This window comes from Scophthalmus maximus, chromosome 20 (assembly GCF_022379125.1).
Source record: "Scophthalmus maximus strain ysfricsl-2021 chromosome 20, ASM2237912v1, whole genome shotgun sequence".
In the NCBI taxonomy this organism is placed as follows: domain Eukaryota; kingdom Metazoa; phylum Chordata; class Actinopteri; order Pleuronectiformes; family Scophthalmidae; genus Scophthalmus; species Scophthalmus maximus.
In genome coordinates this window covers 10,047,501-10,062,854 of record NC_061534.1, presented here as the reverse complement: position 1 = coordinate 10,062,854, position 15,354 = coordinate 10,047,501, and the positions used below count along the sequence as shown (strand labels likewise).

The window sequence follows — 15,354 nt, the reverse complement described above, 5'->3', positions numbered from 1 at the left end:
GCCTCCAGGACGTCACAGCACAACGTCAGGGATGGGTGGGATGTCGTGGCACATTCAAAACATCACATACAAACACACACACAAAACACAACCACAAATGTTTGAGGTTTGGACGTTCGGGTTGAATCCTGTTCAAACCCATTGCTGCTGTGAAATGAGCAAAACTCTTCTTTCTCGTCTAGGAAACAAAGAAGCGTCAACGGCAAAAAGACGATGACCAAAATCCGCTCACAGACTGACGCAAACACGCACACGCACACACACACACACACACACACACACACCGTGGGGTGTGTGTTTGCCAAGCGACGCTCTGAGAAGAGAAATGAAAAGTGAGAATAAAAGGAGATGGCATGCAGTGAAGGGATGCGCTCTGAGAGGAAGAGAAAGAAGGAGAGTGGCGGTGACGAGATGATGATGATGATGATGATGACGATGATAATGACGGACAGTACCCAACGTACCAGAAACGTTATTCCTCACTGGTCAGTGATAGTGATTCTGTAGAAGGAACCATAGTCATGTGTGGGACAGAGGTGTGGTGAGGGAGAGAGGGATGAAGAGAAGAGAAAAAAGGAGTGCAAAACGGTTACAGTGCAGGAGGCGACCAATGTCACGTGGGCTCAGCTCTCGTTCGGGACAAGACAATGATTTTCGAGAAAGTCCGATCAGATTTTTGAGGCTCGGCGAGAGCTTCGCTCAGCGACATTAGTGTCTCCTGCAGTAAAAGAGGCAAGCTGCTACTCTGACCATCAATCGGCCCGGGTAAAAAAGAAAACACGGGCAAGCACGAGGAAAACTTTACAGGTGAAAACGACAGAAACATTTAATGGAGAACATTAAGAGAAACCCCCATTCCAGTCACCGAGGGGCTTAAATAATCTGAATCCTCTCGATGAGGGCAGTGGTGAGGTGTGTGTTAGTGATGGACAGTCGATGGTGACGCTTGGCAGCGTGTTGGAAGTTTAAAGTGGTGGCAGAAAGATACCAACAAGTCTAGGTGAACTGATCATGGTAATCGTTTGTCTATCCATCTATTCAAGGGATCGCTATTCATCTACTCGTCTATCCTCTACCACGACCACAGCTCTCCACTTTGATTTACCTCCTTCATCCCCTCATCCGGGTGTCTTCACATCCCCCTTAGTAACAGAGAGTATCCACACTTCAGGTTGGATAGCTTCTCATAATTTAAAGCTACGAGTTGGATCTTAAAGTCCTGATGTAAAAAGAAGTCTACTCGAACATTTCTCCATGTTGGTGTGAAAAAGGGTTTTGAAACACGCTTTCATGTTCTCACTCACCTGGGCACGCTCGGGGGCGCGCGGTTAGGCCGGGAGGGCACAGTGGGCGGCGGCCCGCTGTAGGGGTCGGGAGAAGCTCCGGGGCGAGACGGGACGGGGGGTCCGCCGGCGGGAGGAGGCCCGGGTGGGGGCCCGCGAGAGCCTGGGCGGGCGGGAGGTCCCGGCGGAGCTCTGCGGTTCGGAGTTGGACTGGTGGCCGGAGACCTGCAGGAGACGGGACGATAGGAACGGAGAAAACTTTAGTGAAGTCTGCAACACACAAATAATAATCATAGAACAGTAGAACAATCATAGTTGGTGATGGTGATGTACAAATCCTTTCCGTCGCCGCTGTCTCTCGCCTAATCACATCGCGTCTTACCTTCCCCCGGAGCCGGCCCCCCGTTGCACCTGCAGCCAGGAGTCGTCCACGGGCGGCGGCATGGCGGTGGTTATGGTGGTCGTGCTGATGTCTACGATGATGCTGAGGGCCTCTCGCAGGGCGTGGTACATCCGCAGCATCTCGTCGCGGTGCTGCGCCTGCTCCTGGGACTCCTCCATCAGCGTGTTCTGGTCGCCGCACGAGTACAGCTGGGCCAGCAGCTCGGCGTTGATGAACTCCTTCGTCTGGGGAACGCGGAGAAGGAGAGAAATGTTGGAACATCTACATCTGAAAGAAATGACTTCTGGCGTCACACAATTTTCCCACCAGCGACTGACATTGTTAATCATGAGGTGCATGATGGTCTTGGGCATCAGGTCACGGACGGTCTTGTTGACGATGGCCATGTAGGAGTCGACCAGGTTGCGGATGGTCTCCACCTGCCGCTCCAGCTGAGGGTCCATGCTGTGCACGAAGTTGTCGGAGCTGCTTTCGTCACCGCCATCACTCTGCAGAGACGGAGCGTGATGCATCATATCAGACAAGGGAAGAGTGTAATAATCCATCTTCTTTTCTTGTTCATTATAAATGTATGTATTTCTTCTCTGAGATTTATTTGACAGCCTTTCGTAAGTGTTCTAATGTGATTGTATCTATTAATCCCATATGTAATGATAGTTCTAATATTACAAGAGGGAGTGCTTTCGATTAATATGTTCACGGCCTCTTAAGACACACTATGCTCCTTATCCTAATACTTGAAAACAATAAACTGGTGCTGCAATAACTATTGGCTTATAACAGGCAGGTGATGAAGTCCAATTCTTCTTTAATGAAATGTTTTATGGTGAAACATTCTGCAAAAAAACAAAGATGATAAAAAGGCTCAAAGTCGACCAAAACAACTTACCTTTCCCTCCTTATCCTACAAGGTCAAACGGTGATGGAAGACGACAGACATTGAAAAGGACAGATACAGAACCACGTGAGCGACATGTCAACGTTAAAATAGACTCCAAACACACACTCAGAACAACAACAACAACAGTCAAACAAACAAGCCAACTTTTAAACGTAACTTGAACAAATAGGGGTTAGGAATGTGTTTTAACTGTAAATGTCGTTTGGAGAACACACATTTCAGCTACGTGTGGTTATAACAAATGCGATATGCCAATAAATATTTACCGTGACACGCTCGGGATAAACTCCGGCTCGGAGGAAGGAGGCCTTCCAAGCGTCAATGTCTTCCTGAGTCTCACAGGCCAGCTCCAGCTGACGGTAGTCCTTATAGACGTTCCTGTGAAGGTTAGGTAATATAACAGAAACACAAACTGCTTCATATTTTACACATACTGTTGTTTTTTAACCTGAACAGCTGTACACACTTTTACCAATAGTAGCGTTAAGGTAAACACATTTGCACTTTACTGACGTGGTACTTTTACTTTACTTGAGTAATTACATAATTTACACATTTATTTCACATGTTTAGGTTCAATTTACTGCTGCTTTTATCTAAATAAATGATCTGAACACTTCTTCCGCCACTGCCTCATGATTTAAAGTTTAACAGCTGTGAGAAATTGTACACAGTGTGTTCCAGTGGAATGAAGAGCAAAGGTTAAAAGCGATAGTTTCTTTTCATTCGTGAGGATGTTAATTGCACCTTTTTGCTTGTTTTAACTAGTATTTGTCCAAACAAAGAATAGAAAAGTAGGTAAAACACTAGGTCAACGTGTGATCACCAATGTGTATCTGCCGTGTATATACATAGTTATGTGTGCGTGCTTGTGTGAAATAAAACCTCTGCTCGGTGTTGAAGAGGGCAAAGATGTGCTTGCTGGACATGAAGCCTTTCTCCACGTCGCGCAGCCTCAGGTTGTCCACCTGCAGCATGTACTTCTTCTCTTTCTCCTGCAGGGGGCGAAAAAGAGACACGCTCATTACACAGTGCATGTGAGGGAAGGAATCATCAGTTACTCCATTAGTGAGGATAAGTAAAAAATGCTCATAGAGACTTTTCATTATTTGCGCTGACATTGTCTATATATGACCGAAACAACTTAAATATGCTGCTGCAAAAGCAGATGCTGCATCAAGGCCAATGTTGGCTGATAAATTTGCTAAATTGATTTTGGCAGTATCAACCTGAGAGGCATAATTGTAATCAATAACAGAAACGAGATTAAAAGACACACGGAGAAGGCAGATGAAAGAAAATCAGGAGCAAACCCTCACAATTGGAGTTTACAGCAGACAGGAAAAGGAGAAGAAAGAGGCATGAAGGACGAATGGGAAAGTTGTACACGGTACTTTGGGCCTGTGGTTTTGATTACAGATGTGAAAAAATGGGTGAGCGACAAATGAGAAACACACACATACAGACAGAGAGACAGAGAGAGAGAGAGGGGGGGGGGGGAGAAAACGCCTTCCAGTGTAGAAATATCTTGTAAATCTGCAAACAACATGTGATCTCCAGACGTCCAACTATTTATGAATCGGGGAACCTCAAAGTTAGAAGTTAGTCATTTCAGTCTGACGGATGCCAGCACTCTCTCTCCTCCTCTATCACACACACATACATACACACACACACGAACACACGTACACACACACACACGTTTTGCACTTAAACTCTTCAAAGTCTATTGTTACAGAATCATTGTTTCTTTTAATGAGGGTCAATGTGTGTGTGTGAATGTTTTACTATCGACAGTGAAAATTTGAATTGGCAAAATGAAAAGCCAAAAATAGCACAGGGTGTATGTTTCCATAAACATAAAGCTTAAAAATACACACAAACACACACACACACACACACACACACACACACACACAGGGTGTGTGTCAAAGAGAGAGGCTGGGCGGAGGGGGGTTGTGTGTGTGACCAAACTCCTTCATCAAAGGATTTATGACCCGTGCAGCCAAATGGCCATATCCCCTAAATGCATGTAAAAACTTGCTTGCCCGCTCTCGCTCTCTCTCTCTCACACACACACACACACACACACACACACACACATTTGGCAGTGCCAGTACACCCAGGTGTCTGACATACAAAAAAAGAGAAGAAGAAAAAAAACAAAACTAAACAAGCAGTCGCCCAAACTGCTGACATCAACATTTATAGTGGCCTTGAGGGCAACGAGGTCTCCGGTCTCTGTTTCTATAGTCTGTTCAATATTTCTCAATATTTGCCCCCCCCCCTCCCCATTCTCTCCCTCTCCTCATCTTTTTTCCCCTCCTCTTTGCCCTTGCTCCCCTCGCTCTCTGGCTTTCCCTCTCCCTGGGAGTGAGCAACCTTGGACTGATTCATACATTTTCCTCTCCTCAGGCCAGTAAATCCAGTCAGGAGAGTTGGGGGGGGGGGGGGGTTGCGTGTGTACGTTTGTGTGTGTGTGCATAATGTGGGGGAAGTACAAAGAAAGTCCTAAAGCAGTGGCAGAAAGAATAAGTACATGTTAAAACAGGCTTGATGTGATCAGTTACATTATCATACTGTATTAACGCGTGACGAGGGGCCATTTGGGAACGAAAAGGGATGAAGAATTGAGTTTGGCGCATTGGACAGGGCAGAAAGAAAAAAACAACAGATAAGAAAGCAGGCCTACGAGTAATTATTTCAGTATCATACGCAGACTTCTGCCACACACTTCAGACAGATTATTAGGTTTTTCCTTCTCTGTCAATCAGCCCATCTCGCATGTGAGCCTTTTTTTTTTTTTTTTTTTACGTGTATGGGGGAATTTGGGGGATTGAGCACTTTCCCATATGCTCACATAAAAGCCAGGCAGCATGAGAAGGCGGAGGTACATTTCTTTTTCAGACACTGTGCACACATGAGAAAACAACATCGTACATATACACAACCGGAGCTGGGCTGCTTGTCAGGAGACTTCTGTTATGTTTACATAAATCACCATGAAAACTGCTGAGGTATAATACAAAACTCTGCATGTGCACGGTCATTTGTGCATATGCAGACTTTTGAAAGATCATGCCAATTGTGTGTGTGTGTGTGTGTGTGTGTGTGTGTGTGTGTGTGTGTGTGTGTGTGTAATCCATATGCATGTCAAGACTTTGTATGCCAATATTTGGAACAAGTTTCCGTTGTAGGTGTAGGCGTATGCAGAGTTAGCCCCAGAAACAAACGGGTGAACGCACAAATGTGTTCAGTTATAGGCACCAAATCAGCCGAAATAATAAAGTTGTGATGATGCATTTAGTTTTTTCTCTGTTGCCTCCTTTATCGCTCACCGTACTGATTGAATTGCTCTCAAAGGGCACAGCGATATGTGGTAAGATGACAATCAACTTGATTTGACTGTTGTCACTCACTTTCCTCTTTGCTTAGCACGTCCGCCCTTGACTGTCTGCAAGAAATTCAGAATGCTGCCACAAGACATAGGTCAAATATACGGTCTCACACATTACCCCTCTACTCATATCTCGTTTCTGGCTCCCACGTTACTGTACATACGGGATCCAGTTTAAACTTACGGAGCACTACACAGTCAGACTGCTACATACTGTACGCGGCCGATCCACTTCGCCCTCACTCATCAGCTCGCTCTCTTCGGTCAAATAAGCTAAATTTACCGTCCGTCCCACGTGCACTTAAAGGCCCATAGTGATCAGGCTGTTTTTGGAGCCGAGGGAGAAATCCTTTGGCCGCACGCTTGAGGTCTGCTGATTCTGTGGATTCCTTCAAAAGGCAGCTGAAGACGTACAGTATTTGTTTAGAGAGGCGTTCGGGTCATCTGCTTGTCTGAATTTCCTGTCTGATTCAATTTGAGCTGTGGTGTTTTCTTAAATTATGCATCATGATGCTGGCTTTACTTTTGGTTTTGACTTTTGTCTGTGAAAAGCAACTTTTTAATACATTTTACTTCACTTGTTTAAGTAAAACAGTTCAACATGTTCAGCCCATGGTTTTGTTTTGCTGGTGAGCAGTCGCAGGCTCATTATGAAAAAGCCAGAGGAGGATCATCGCTGAATTCATAAAGATCCCTTGGCGCTCGCACGCCCTCCAATGACGCCGTTCAAAACACTCAAACACAAATTTCAAAATGTGGAGGAAATATGGCCTCTCACACACACACACGGAAATGCTAAATACTGAAGATACACATAAGCACACAGGGACACCAGAGGGGTCTCTAATCTGTTGTTCTCTCATCCATACAAGAGGTGGACAAAATATTAGAAACACCTTTGACTATACTGCAGTCCAGTACAACACCACCACAAACCTGTGACCCATGACCTCTGTGTTGGGATGGAAGCAGAAATCAACAGAGGTCAACGTGTGAAACCCGACTGAGCTACTACCAGCACTCGTTGGGAAAATATGTCATTTATAATTTGAGTGAAATGACCCTTTAACCTGGGATGACGGCTTTGATCACTTCAGTCTTTCCATTTGAGCGTTCTGCATCGCATCATTCCTCACTTCGCTACACTGATTTTCACAACATGCTTTTTTTTTTGGTAAACCATTTTTTTTCTTTTACACCTGAACCAGGATGTGAAATGGGATCTCCATCGTTTTTCATCAGAACCTCTACACATGCGACCTTTTTCATCTCACACACACACACAGGCAGCAGATGAGGCAGCGCACTAGGTAGTTAACCTGTGGCGTTTGGACCAGTGTGTCTCTGGGTGTGTGAGTGTGTGTGTGCAAAGTACTTTCCATGGTTTTGTTTTGCTAGTGAGTAATCGCAGGCTAATTATGAGAAGCCAGAGGAAGTTCAGTTCTGAATCCATAAAGGCTCTTTAGCACTCTGCATGCCGTCCAAAGAAACGTCCCAAGGACTCACGCACAAATTCAAAATGTGGAAGAAATATGGCCTCACACATATACACACACACACACACACACACACACACACACACACACACACACACACAGGCACGCACATACACACGCACACACACACGAAAATGCAAAAAGTCACAAACACACACAGGGACCTTACATAAACCATATCCAATTAACACTTTGAAACAAATGTGAGTAGTTTGGTAGGCAAAACCAAGAAGATAGTCGTAAATGGCATCCATGTTGTTTTAAGAGGCTTCGTGTCTCAGTGTGTGTGTGTGTGTATGTGTGTGTGGTAGTGTGTATGTTGACGGGAGTCTGGTGACTTGGGCCATGCATCAAAGGGCTGCGGAGAACCCGCACGGCATCTGGGAGCAATAACGCTGCTCCTAACCCTTCATTACCACAAAGACTGGGCCCTGGGTGGCAGCCAACGGCAATTTTCACAACCCTCCTCCTCACCTCCCTCCCTTTTTCTTTCCCTCCATTCTTCTGCCATTCCCCTATTGAGTTCTAACCATTTTTTTTTCTTAAAAAAGAAGAAAAAATGAAACACAGAGAGAAGTTCTGTAAGTCGTACATGATGGGGATGTGGGATAAGACGTGAGAAGAATGAGACTCGTTGGGTTTGAACGCCGGTGGAAAAGCTTGTTCGGCATCTGTACACAACAATATGGTTAAACTTTTGCTAGAAGAAAACTTTACAGATATTAATGGGTTATGTAATCAAAGAACCCACTGGCACATGCAAAATGTGATAGTTCAGTGAGCGATGTGTTTAAGAGACAGCATTTGAGAAAATCTAATACCATTTCATGCCGTTTGGACTTCATTGAAAGTAAAAGGCCACACGTGGCCAACGTTCATATCAGCAACAGCAAACAATGTAGGGGAGAATTACCATCGTGGAACATCCCGATTCATTCTGGGGCAACGTGTAAAAACACACAGCTGTTCATTAGTGGTCGAGCACGCCCCTAACAAATCGCCTCGGGCAGAATTAAGCACTAGAAAGTGTCCCCGCTTTCCAGATAACAAATCTAATCTTAAGTGTCTCAGCCGAGCCCCCTTCATTGCTCCTTAATAAAAGTGACAGCCTTTGTGCTCCGCAGGGCTCTTCCTGTGGGAACGAGCCCAAACGAAAATAAACTTCTCTTCGCGGAGAAAGGAAACGTGGTGTCCACATGACAATGACGTATTGAGTCAGCGGGCCGGTCGAGCGCAGGCTGGCGGGTCAGCGATGCCTTCCTGTTTGGCGGCTAATTGCTAGGCCCTCAATTGTCTGGTCTTGCTTCATGTCTGCGGAGGGTCAGTATAACAACCTTGGGGCTGGCAAGGACATGCGATCAATCATCGGTGACCACCAAAGAGTGAGGGGAGGGAGGGGAGACCCCAGTCCGCTAACCACATGAACACATGTGAAAATCCCCACACGTCCAGCGACACTCGTCTGATATAGAGGGCAAATGTTCTCTTTAGTCCGTCTGTTTGGTTTGTCTGTGTGTACTTGGAACAAAGCTCTGAGCGGAAGACAATAACAGTAGATGGTGGCACGTAAACTGAGGAATAGTTCAAAGCTTAAACTTTTATACATTTTCACGTTTGACAATGGGAAATTTCTTAAAATCCAGTCGAAAATGACAAATAAGGCCTGAGAAAATACTCTGTCGGCCTTTACACGTGAAACGAATGCGGTTGAATACAAAGTGACACACAGTCTCAGGGGCCTGCGACCGAGTTGTTCTCTGAGGTAAACGCGTGATGTCGGAGACCACTGAGGCAAAACGTTCACATGTGAGTCCAGAGTGCAAACATGCTTGGAAGTCACACGTGGGGGCTTCATGTGCAAATCTTTCTCTCTGGGTTTTTTTAACTGAACTAGACGTATTTTATACGAGCTGTCGCATTTGTATTGATGGATCTCTAGAGTCTAAACAAAAGGAGGACAGAGAACATTTGTGTGACGGCTGCTACGCTTCCTCTTTTTTAATAAAATGAACTGTCAGAATACAACATTTTGCACTTTGAACTCCTACGTGTACGTGCAGAACATACACGGGCGTGTGGCGAAAGGATTTTTATGAGATAATTGTGCCAGTGGTGGGCAGTTCCAAGGGTGCAGAGGTTGTTGTTTTTTCCACATTACACTCTATACAGTAAATTCCGTCCTGTAAAACTTAATGAACACTAATATCTCTGGGGGTCGAGGTTAAAGATTTAGTTTGTGTGTCATTCATGAAATCATGGAACAGTCGGTCATTAAAACAACATTTTAAAAAAAACTTATATTATATATAAGAACAAAAAGTACACACATCAAATCCTGGACCTTTGTTTCTCGCAGGATTTTGACTTTGGGACATGGAAGGAAACAATCAGTCGAAATAACGATGATTTACAGAAAGAAAAACATACATTAGACGTTCATCTCATCATTCCGAAAGAACAAACTGTGTGTTATCCACAAATTAGCCTGTGTACCTCCTCGGCTCCGCCTGACAGGCTGCGGTCACCGCTCGGCTCTCGGTCTGCTACGATCTCTAAACCCCCTTTTTTTCTGATGTTTTCTTTTACAATGAGAGGCGGTGATTTGTTTGTTTCTGGTTTTTGGTTCAATAGTTAACATTTTCCATCATTTTTTCCATTAATGTTTCTGGTTTCGTCCAAACGGTTCTCCCGTCTTTTGATACATTCATGTGGGTCGTGTCTCAACATTTCTCAGCCGGATATTCTTGATGTTTAAAAGGCAGAAAAGAGTTTTTTAAGACTCAATAAAAGATTTGCAGCGACGGTCCAGTTGGCGTCTCGTTTTATACAGACTGTGCTCATATTTCAACTATTCAAAAAAAGCAGGCTTCAGGCACTCAGGATTCGTGATTAGGAGCAATGCAGAAAATTCAAATAATTATAATAGAGTCAAGCCAATTTTATTCCAGACCACCAGCGTTGTTTGCTTCAGTGTATCTTAGTGGAAATATTTGACATTTTGGTAAATGTACGTGTTCGTTTCCTGAGGGGGAGTTGGGCGACCGCATGACAACTCTGTTGTTTTTGCAAAGATTCGAATGAAATGGATAATTAGTGAGTTTTATTGACGCCTCCACGTGGATTTTGATCAGACAAACTGTTTTCCCTTGTTTCCAGTCTTCATGCTAAGCTAAGCTAACCGACCGCAGCCTCATTTTTAACTCACACATATGAAAATGACAAAATATGTTCTCATCTAACTCTTTGCCAGAAAGCAATTAAGCACATTCCCCCCAAAAATGAGCATCTCTTTCCTTAAACTTTGACCACATCGCTTTGTTTTGGGCCAATAGTTGAAATGCGTTGGCCAGTTTCTTTTATGTCATATTTCAGCAGAGAAGTAACAATGGCATGACAATATAGCTGTTATAAATTTACTATTTAGTAGTGAGACGCCAGGGGTCACATTTTGGAGCAGCCCTTTATAGGGGCTTGGCCGGGGTGTCACACTCACACCCTCATGGGAGCGTAGCCTCGCCACACTGATGCAAACACACAAAGAGATACAATTACACCCACGCACGCTGACAGTCGTTCTCTTTCAATGCAATGTCAAAGTGCAAAGACCAAGAAAACAGAATCAGAAACTGGAGGTTTCTCATTATCGACAGAACAAGGTGGAAACGCAGGATAACACTCGACGTGTGTGTGTGTGTGTGTGTGTGTGTGTGTTTGCATATTTCCTCAGTGATTCTGGCTTTACCGAGTAATAGTTTGAATAGGAAGCTGCCTGCCTGGTCATCCAAACAGTGGAAACAATGTTGGTGCGACCGCAGCACTTCCCCGCACCCACCCATTAAAAGTGACTCCTTCCAATCCCTGAACCCCAAACTTCACTGCAACAGTAATCCTGTGAGTGAGGGCTGATTTATGTCATTATCTCCTTTCTGGCTTGTTTCTCAGAAACATTTGACTTTCTCTCTTTACCTTTTTTTTTGTCGTTATTTTTTTTTTCATGAAACTCCCTCATTTTTGTCTCCTTTTTTTGTTTGCCCGACATTTTTTAAGCGTTCCGTCCCTCTTTCATCTGCGCTCTCCTCTCACTTTCCCTCCACATCCCTCCGTCTCTGCCAGGACTGCTGACTGGTCTCTCCTGAGATCAGGCCTGCTTTGATTTGGAGCTCAGGTTTGAGCTTCAGAAACCATAGCTAAAATAAACACACGGCCTTGGCCACCTCTACACACACACACACACACACACACACACACGGCCCCCCCCCCCCCCCCCCACACACACACACACACGCACCCACACCTGGAAACACTAGCACTGATTACTCCTGACTGCCAGAGGAATGAAACCTAAACACGAGTGGGTGAGTTTGTGTGAAACGGAGGTGAATGAAGCAAACTTTTACTACTTTGACTTCGGTATGTCCTGACTGACTCACACAGACTTTTCCCTCCTCGTGCGAACACACACACACATGCACGCACACACGCGCACACACACACACACACACACACAAACACACACACACACACACACACACACACACACACACACACAAAACCCGTTTTGCTCTGGTTCTGATTTACCAGTATGTCACCCCTCCAATCAGCACCACCTTCCCCCCTCCATATGTGTGTGTGTGTGTGTGTGTGTGTGTGTGTGTGTGTGTGTGTGTGTGTGTGTCGGGAGGCTGCAGAGCTGCATAAAGGGCCCTTTATTCAAGTTGGACAGGGAGAGGAAATCAGCTTTAGAAGTAAAAACAGAGGGAGCAAGAGAGAGAAGGAGACCACAGGGCTGCACATCTGGAGTTATTACAAGGCTTCCTCCTGCTTGCCAAGAAAACGCCGACATTCCTGCCCTGGCTACAAAGACCATGGAGCCTCTGCTCTCATCTCAGCCCCTACACACATATCCATCATTTCCAAAACCACATATGCACTCACATGTACCATAAGGAGCGATGCGCATACACCGAAATGGGACGGGACGAGCGCGCGGACGCTTCACGAAACACTTGTATGCCTCCACGTGAGCGCACCGAACGCAGGCGTCCTCCCATCTGCCCACATACGCTTCCACTAAAACCTTCCCTCCCTCCGCAGCCAATCGGGCACGGCCTTTACCAAACTTTACAATACACATGCCAAATGAATGTGTCTCGCTTCCTGTTCACCTTTGACCTTCCACTTTCGCTCAAAAAGTCAGAGGAGAAAGAAAGAGAGAGAGAGAGTGTAAAGAAAAAAGCCAGACAGAGGGAGGGAGGGGAGAGAGGAAGGAGAGGAGAGGAGAGAGGAAAGTAAAAATGGGGGGCCGGCGAACTCCTCCTTCTTTTCCCTCCATATCTCCTCTCTCTCTCATTCCTTTTTCCCCTTCTGTCTCTCGAAGGGGAAACTTGGTGGCCAGTCCTTTGCCACGTTGAGCCCCCAGCCGGTCCACCGCAGTGGCTTTTTTCTTTCGTCTGGCCATCGGAAGCCTCGGAAGACAAATCCAAAAGATGCCGAGGTAGAATTTGCAACGCAATCGGCCAGGTTTTTGAACGATAGAGCCGCGGGGAGGCAGACGAAACCGGCGCTAATTAGCCGAGAAGGAGACCAAAAAAAACCGCACATCGGCCGAGAAGAAGAGACGTCGTTCAAGAGGTGAAGCGGTGAACGGAAAAAAATCCTTCAGCCACAGGTATTCCCTCCGCAAGGAGAAGCCTGTGTACGGTATGTGTCAAGGAGGCGAAAGGTTACGGCGTTTTAGTGGGAGGTGTTGGGTCAGACTTGGCATGAGCTCAGCCGACCACAACTATTTGATGATAAATTACTGACCAGGAACCCGAGAGTAACGGCTCAGTGATGTTTTAAACTTCTACCAGCCTCATCTTAATTCGTTTTTTTAACCTGTGTCTAACATCTCACAGAATATCCCGGCTTTCATTTATTTATTTTTGACCCTGGCGGTCAGCGGGGGGGGGGCAGACAGAGTTTCAATGGGGTATGACCTTGTGTGTGCACATTCACGATGGTGTTGTCCGATCTTAATCAATTTCACAACAAAACACCAAGTAAATGGCACATTTTCTCTGAAAAATAATCTCTGGAATTCGCTTTTCAAACAGCTGTCAGCTATGACCAATAATACCCCCAGATGTATCAAATGAACTCATCACTCCTCAACGCGTTTTGTCATTTATGTTCGGCACGTCCGAAATACCTCTCCGCATCTTGTGTTTTCCCTCCAGAGCTTGCTTGCGGAATTCAGCCTCTCACAGCAGGAAACAGGAGGGAATGCTGTTGAATCTGCCAATCAGTGGCCATCACCTCTGTCTAACCTCTCCACCTCCCCCACCTCATCGCCCCCATCCCCCCCCTCACATGCTGCTTCTCCTCCAGCCGGCTCAATACAGCCTGATCAGCACTTTGCGGCGGTCGGACTGTGCGCGCAGGAGGAGCCGGACTCGAGGGTCTGTTGGTGGATTCACGGTGAGTACAGCATTGTGTGTGTGCGTGCGTGCGTGCGTGCCTGCGTGCGTGTGTCGGCCTCTCTGCCCTTCACGTGTGAGCAAAAGCCCCTCCACAGTAACCTTCAGCCGCCCAGCTCGCCTGCCCAGTGTTCAGACTACCTGTTCAGGAAGTAGTGGTTGTACAGTAGTCTGCACATTGGTTAGGCTGGCTGGGGAAACACGGGATGACTCAGAGACACAAAGAGAGAGAGAGAGAGAGAGAGAGAGAGGAAGACGGCGCTCCAGAGGGCGTCCGGCAGGCACGAGCCCATCAGGCTGTGGGAACACGCAGCACCACCCCTCGTCCATCTGGACGTGCCCAGGCACAAGCCTAAATAAAGCTCCCGAAGGCCCCACCGCAGAGGCCTGGCCCTCGTCCGGCACGGATTTATGAAAGACGGACACATAATTCTGTCGACTATAAAGAGACGTGAGGTTGTACTTGTATCTTGCTTTATGGATGTCTTTGTATAGCGTTGTTAATTTGTCTGGACTAAGAGTTGAGACATGATGAAGATGAAATTGTAAATTGGGAAAAAGTTGAAATAAAGATACATGGAAATATGGATGTGGTTTCTTTTCTTTCCTCAAACAGGTTTAAAATGTTGCAGAAATGACACAAATAACAATCAACAAAGTGAAAAATCCTCTGTTGAACTAAAGAATCATAAAAACATCAAATCATACACATATAAGCATTGGTTTCATGGCATTCACAACGTATTGTTGTTTATTGTTCAACAAAGCCAAAAGATCCAACTCAGAGAGCTGAAATTAGAAGAAAGTTCAACCACACAGGGGAAAAAAAAGAAAAGAACCGTTACACAAAAAGATAACTAAAACACGCAGTAAAGCCCCAGCATCACACTGCACTCGGAACCAAAACGTACAATTACATCTCTGCCTTCCCTGCGTCAATTTGTGGCTTCGTTACCTCAAATGACCACGTAATGCGTCGAGCGGCAGGAAGCCAGCGTACAAAAATGTTAAAAGAGCAACCACTCTGTCATTGTCTGTTCGCCAGTCTTTGTTTAGCTCTCTCTCAAAAAAGAAAAAGAAGAAAAATTGGTATGTGGCTTTTGGGTTTGTGCGTGACGTCATGTGAAACTTTACAAGTTTAGTTTGGACCCCCAGTCTCGTCTTTCCATTTTTTTCCTTCTTCTCCTTTTCCATGTCTTCGCCAGGGGCCACAGTTTGTCATCTTTGATAAAGCGAACCCGCTGCTTATGCCTGTCTGAACTTCTTACGATGTCTCAAATATACAAAAGCAAAGTAGAGGGCAAAGACATTCACATGGTGTAACATCACAGGAGTGAGAACCACTAACCAACCTGTTTCCATTTAGAGCCCTGCCACCAGGCCCTTTGTTTTTTTTTCTCTTTTAAAATTTAGTCG

At 45.6% G+C, this 15,354-nt stretch overlaps 1 protein-coding gene across 17 annotated transcripts in view; it reads right to left on the bottom strand.

The window, feature by feature from the left end:
* dnm1a (dynamin 1a) overlaps positions 1-15,354 on the bottom strand; it is a 49,129-nt gene that overhangs the window by 4,065 nt on the left and 29,710 nt on the right. For 8 of the 17 annotated variants that reach the window (XM_035608830.2, XM_035608839.2, XM_035608837.2 and 5 more), the window contains 6 exons: positions 3,473-3,582; positions 2,854-2,965; positions 2,576-2,590; positions 2,004-2,174; positions 1,666-1,910; positions 1,305-1,508 (listed from right to left, as the gene is read on the bottom strand). In XM_035608830.2, coding sequence (XP_035464723.2) covers positions 1,305-1,508; positions 1,666-1,910; positions 2,004-2,174; positions 2,576-2,590; positions 2,854-2,965; positions 3,473-3,582 — 857 coding nt within the window. Of the gene's footprint in view, positions 1-464; positions 502-1,300; positions 1,509-1,665; positions 1,911-2,003; positions 2,175-2,575; positions 2,591-2,853; positions 2,966-3,472; positions 3,583-15,354 lie in introns of those variants that run through there. The other 9 variants (XM_035608845.2, XM_035608832.2, XM_035608833.2 and 6 more) reach the window with 3 other exon arrangements.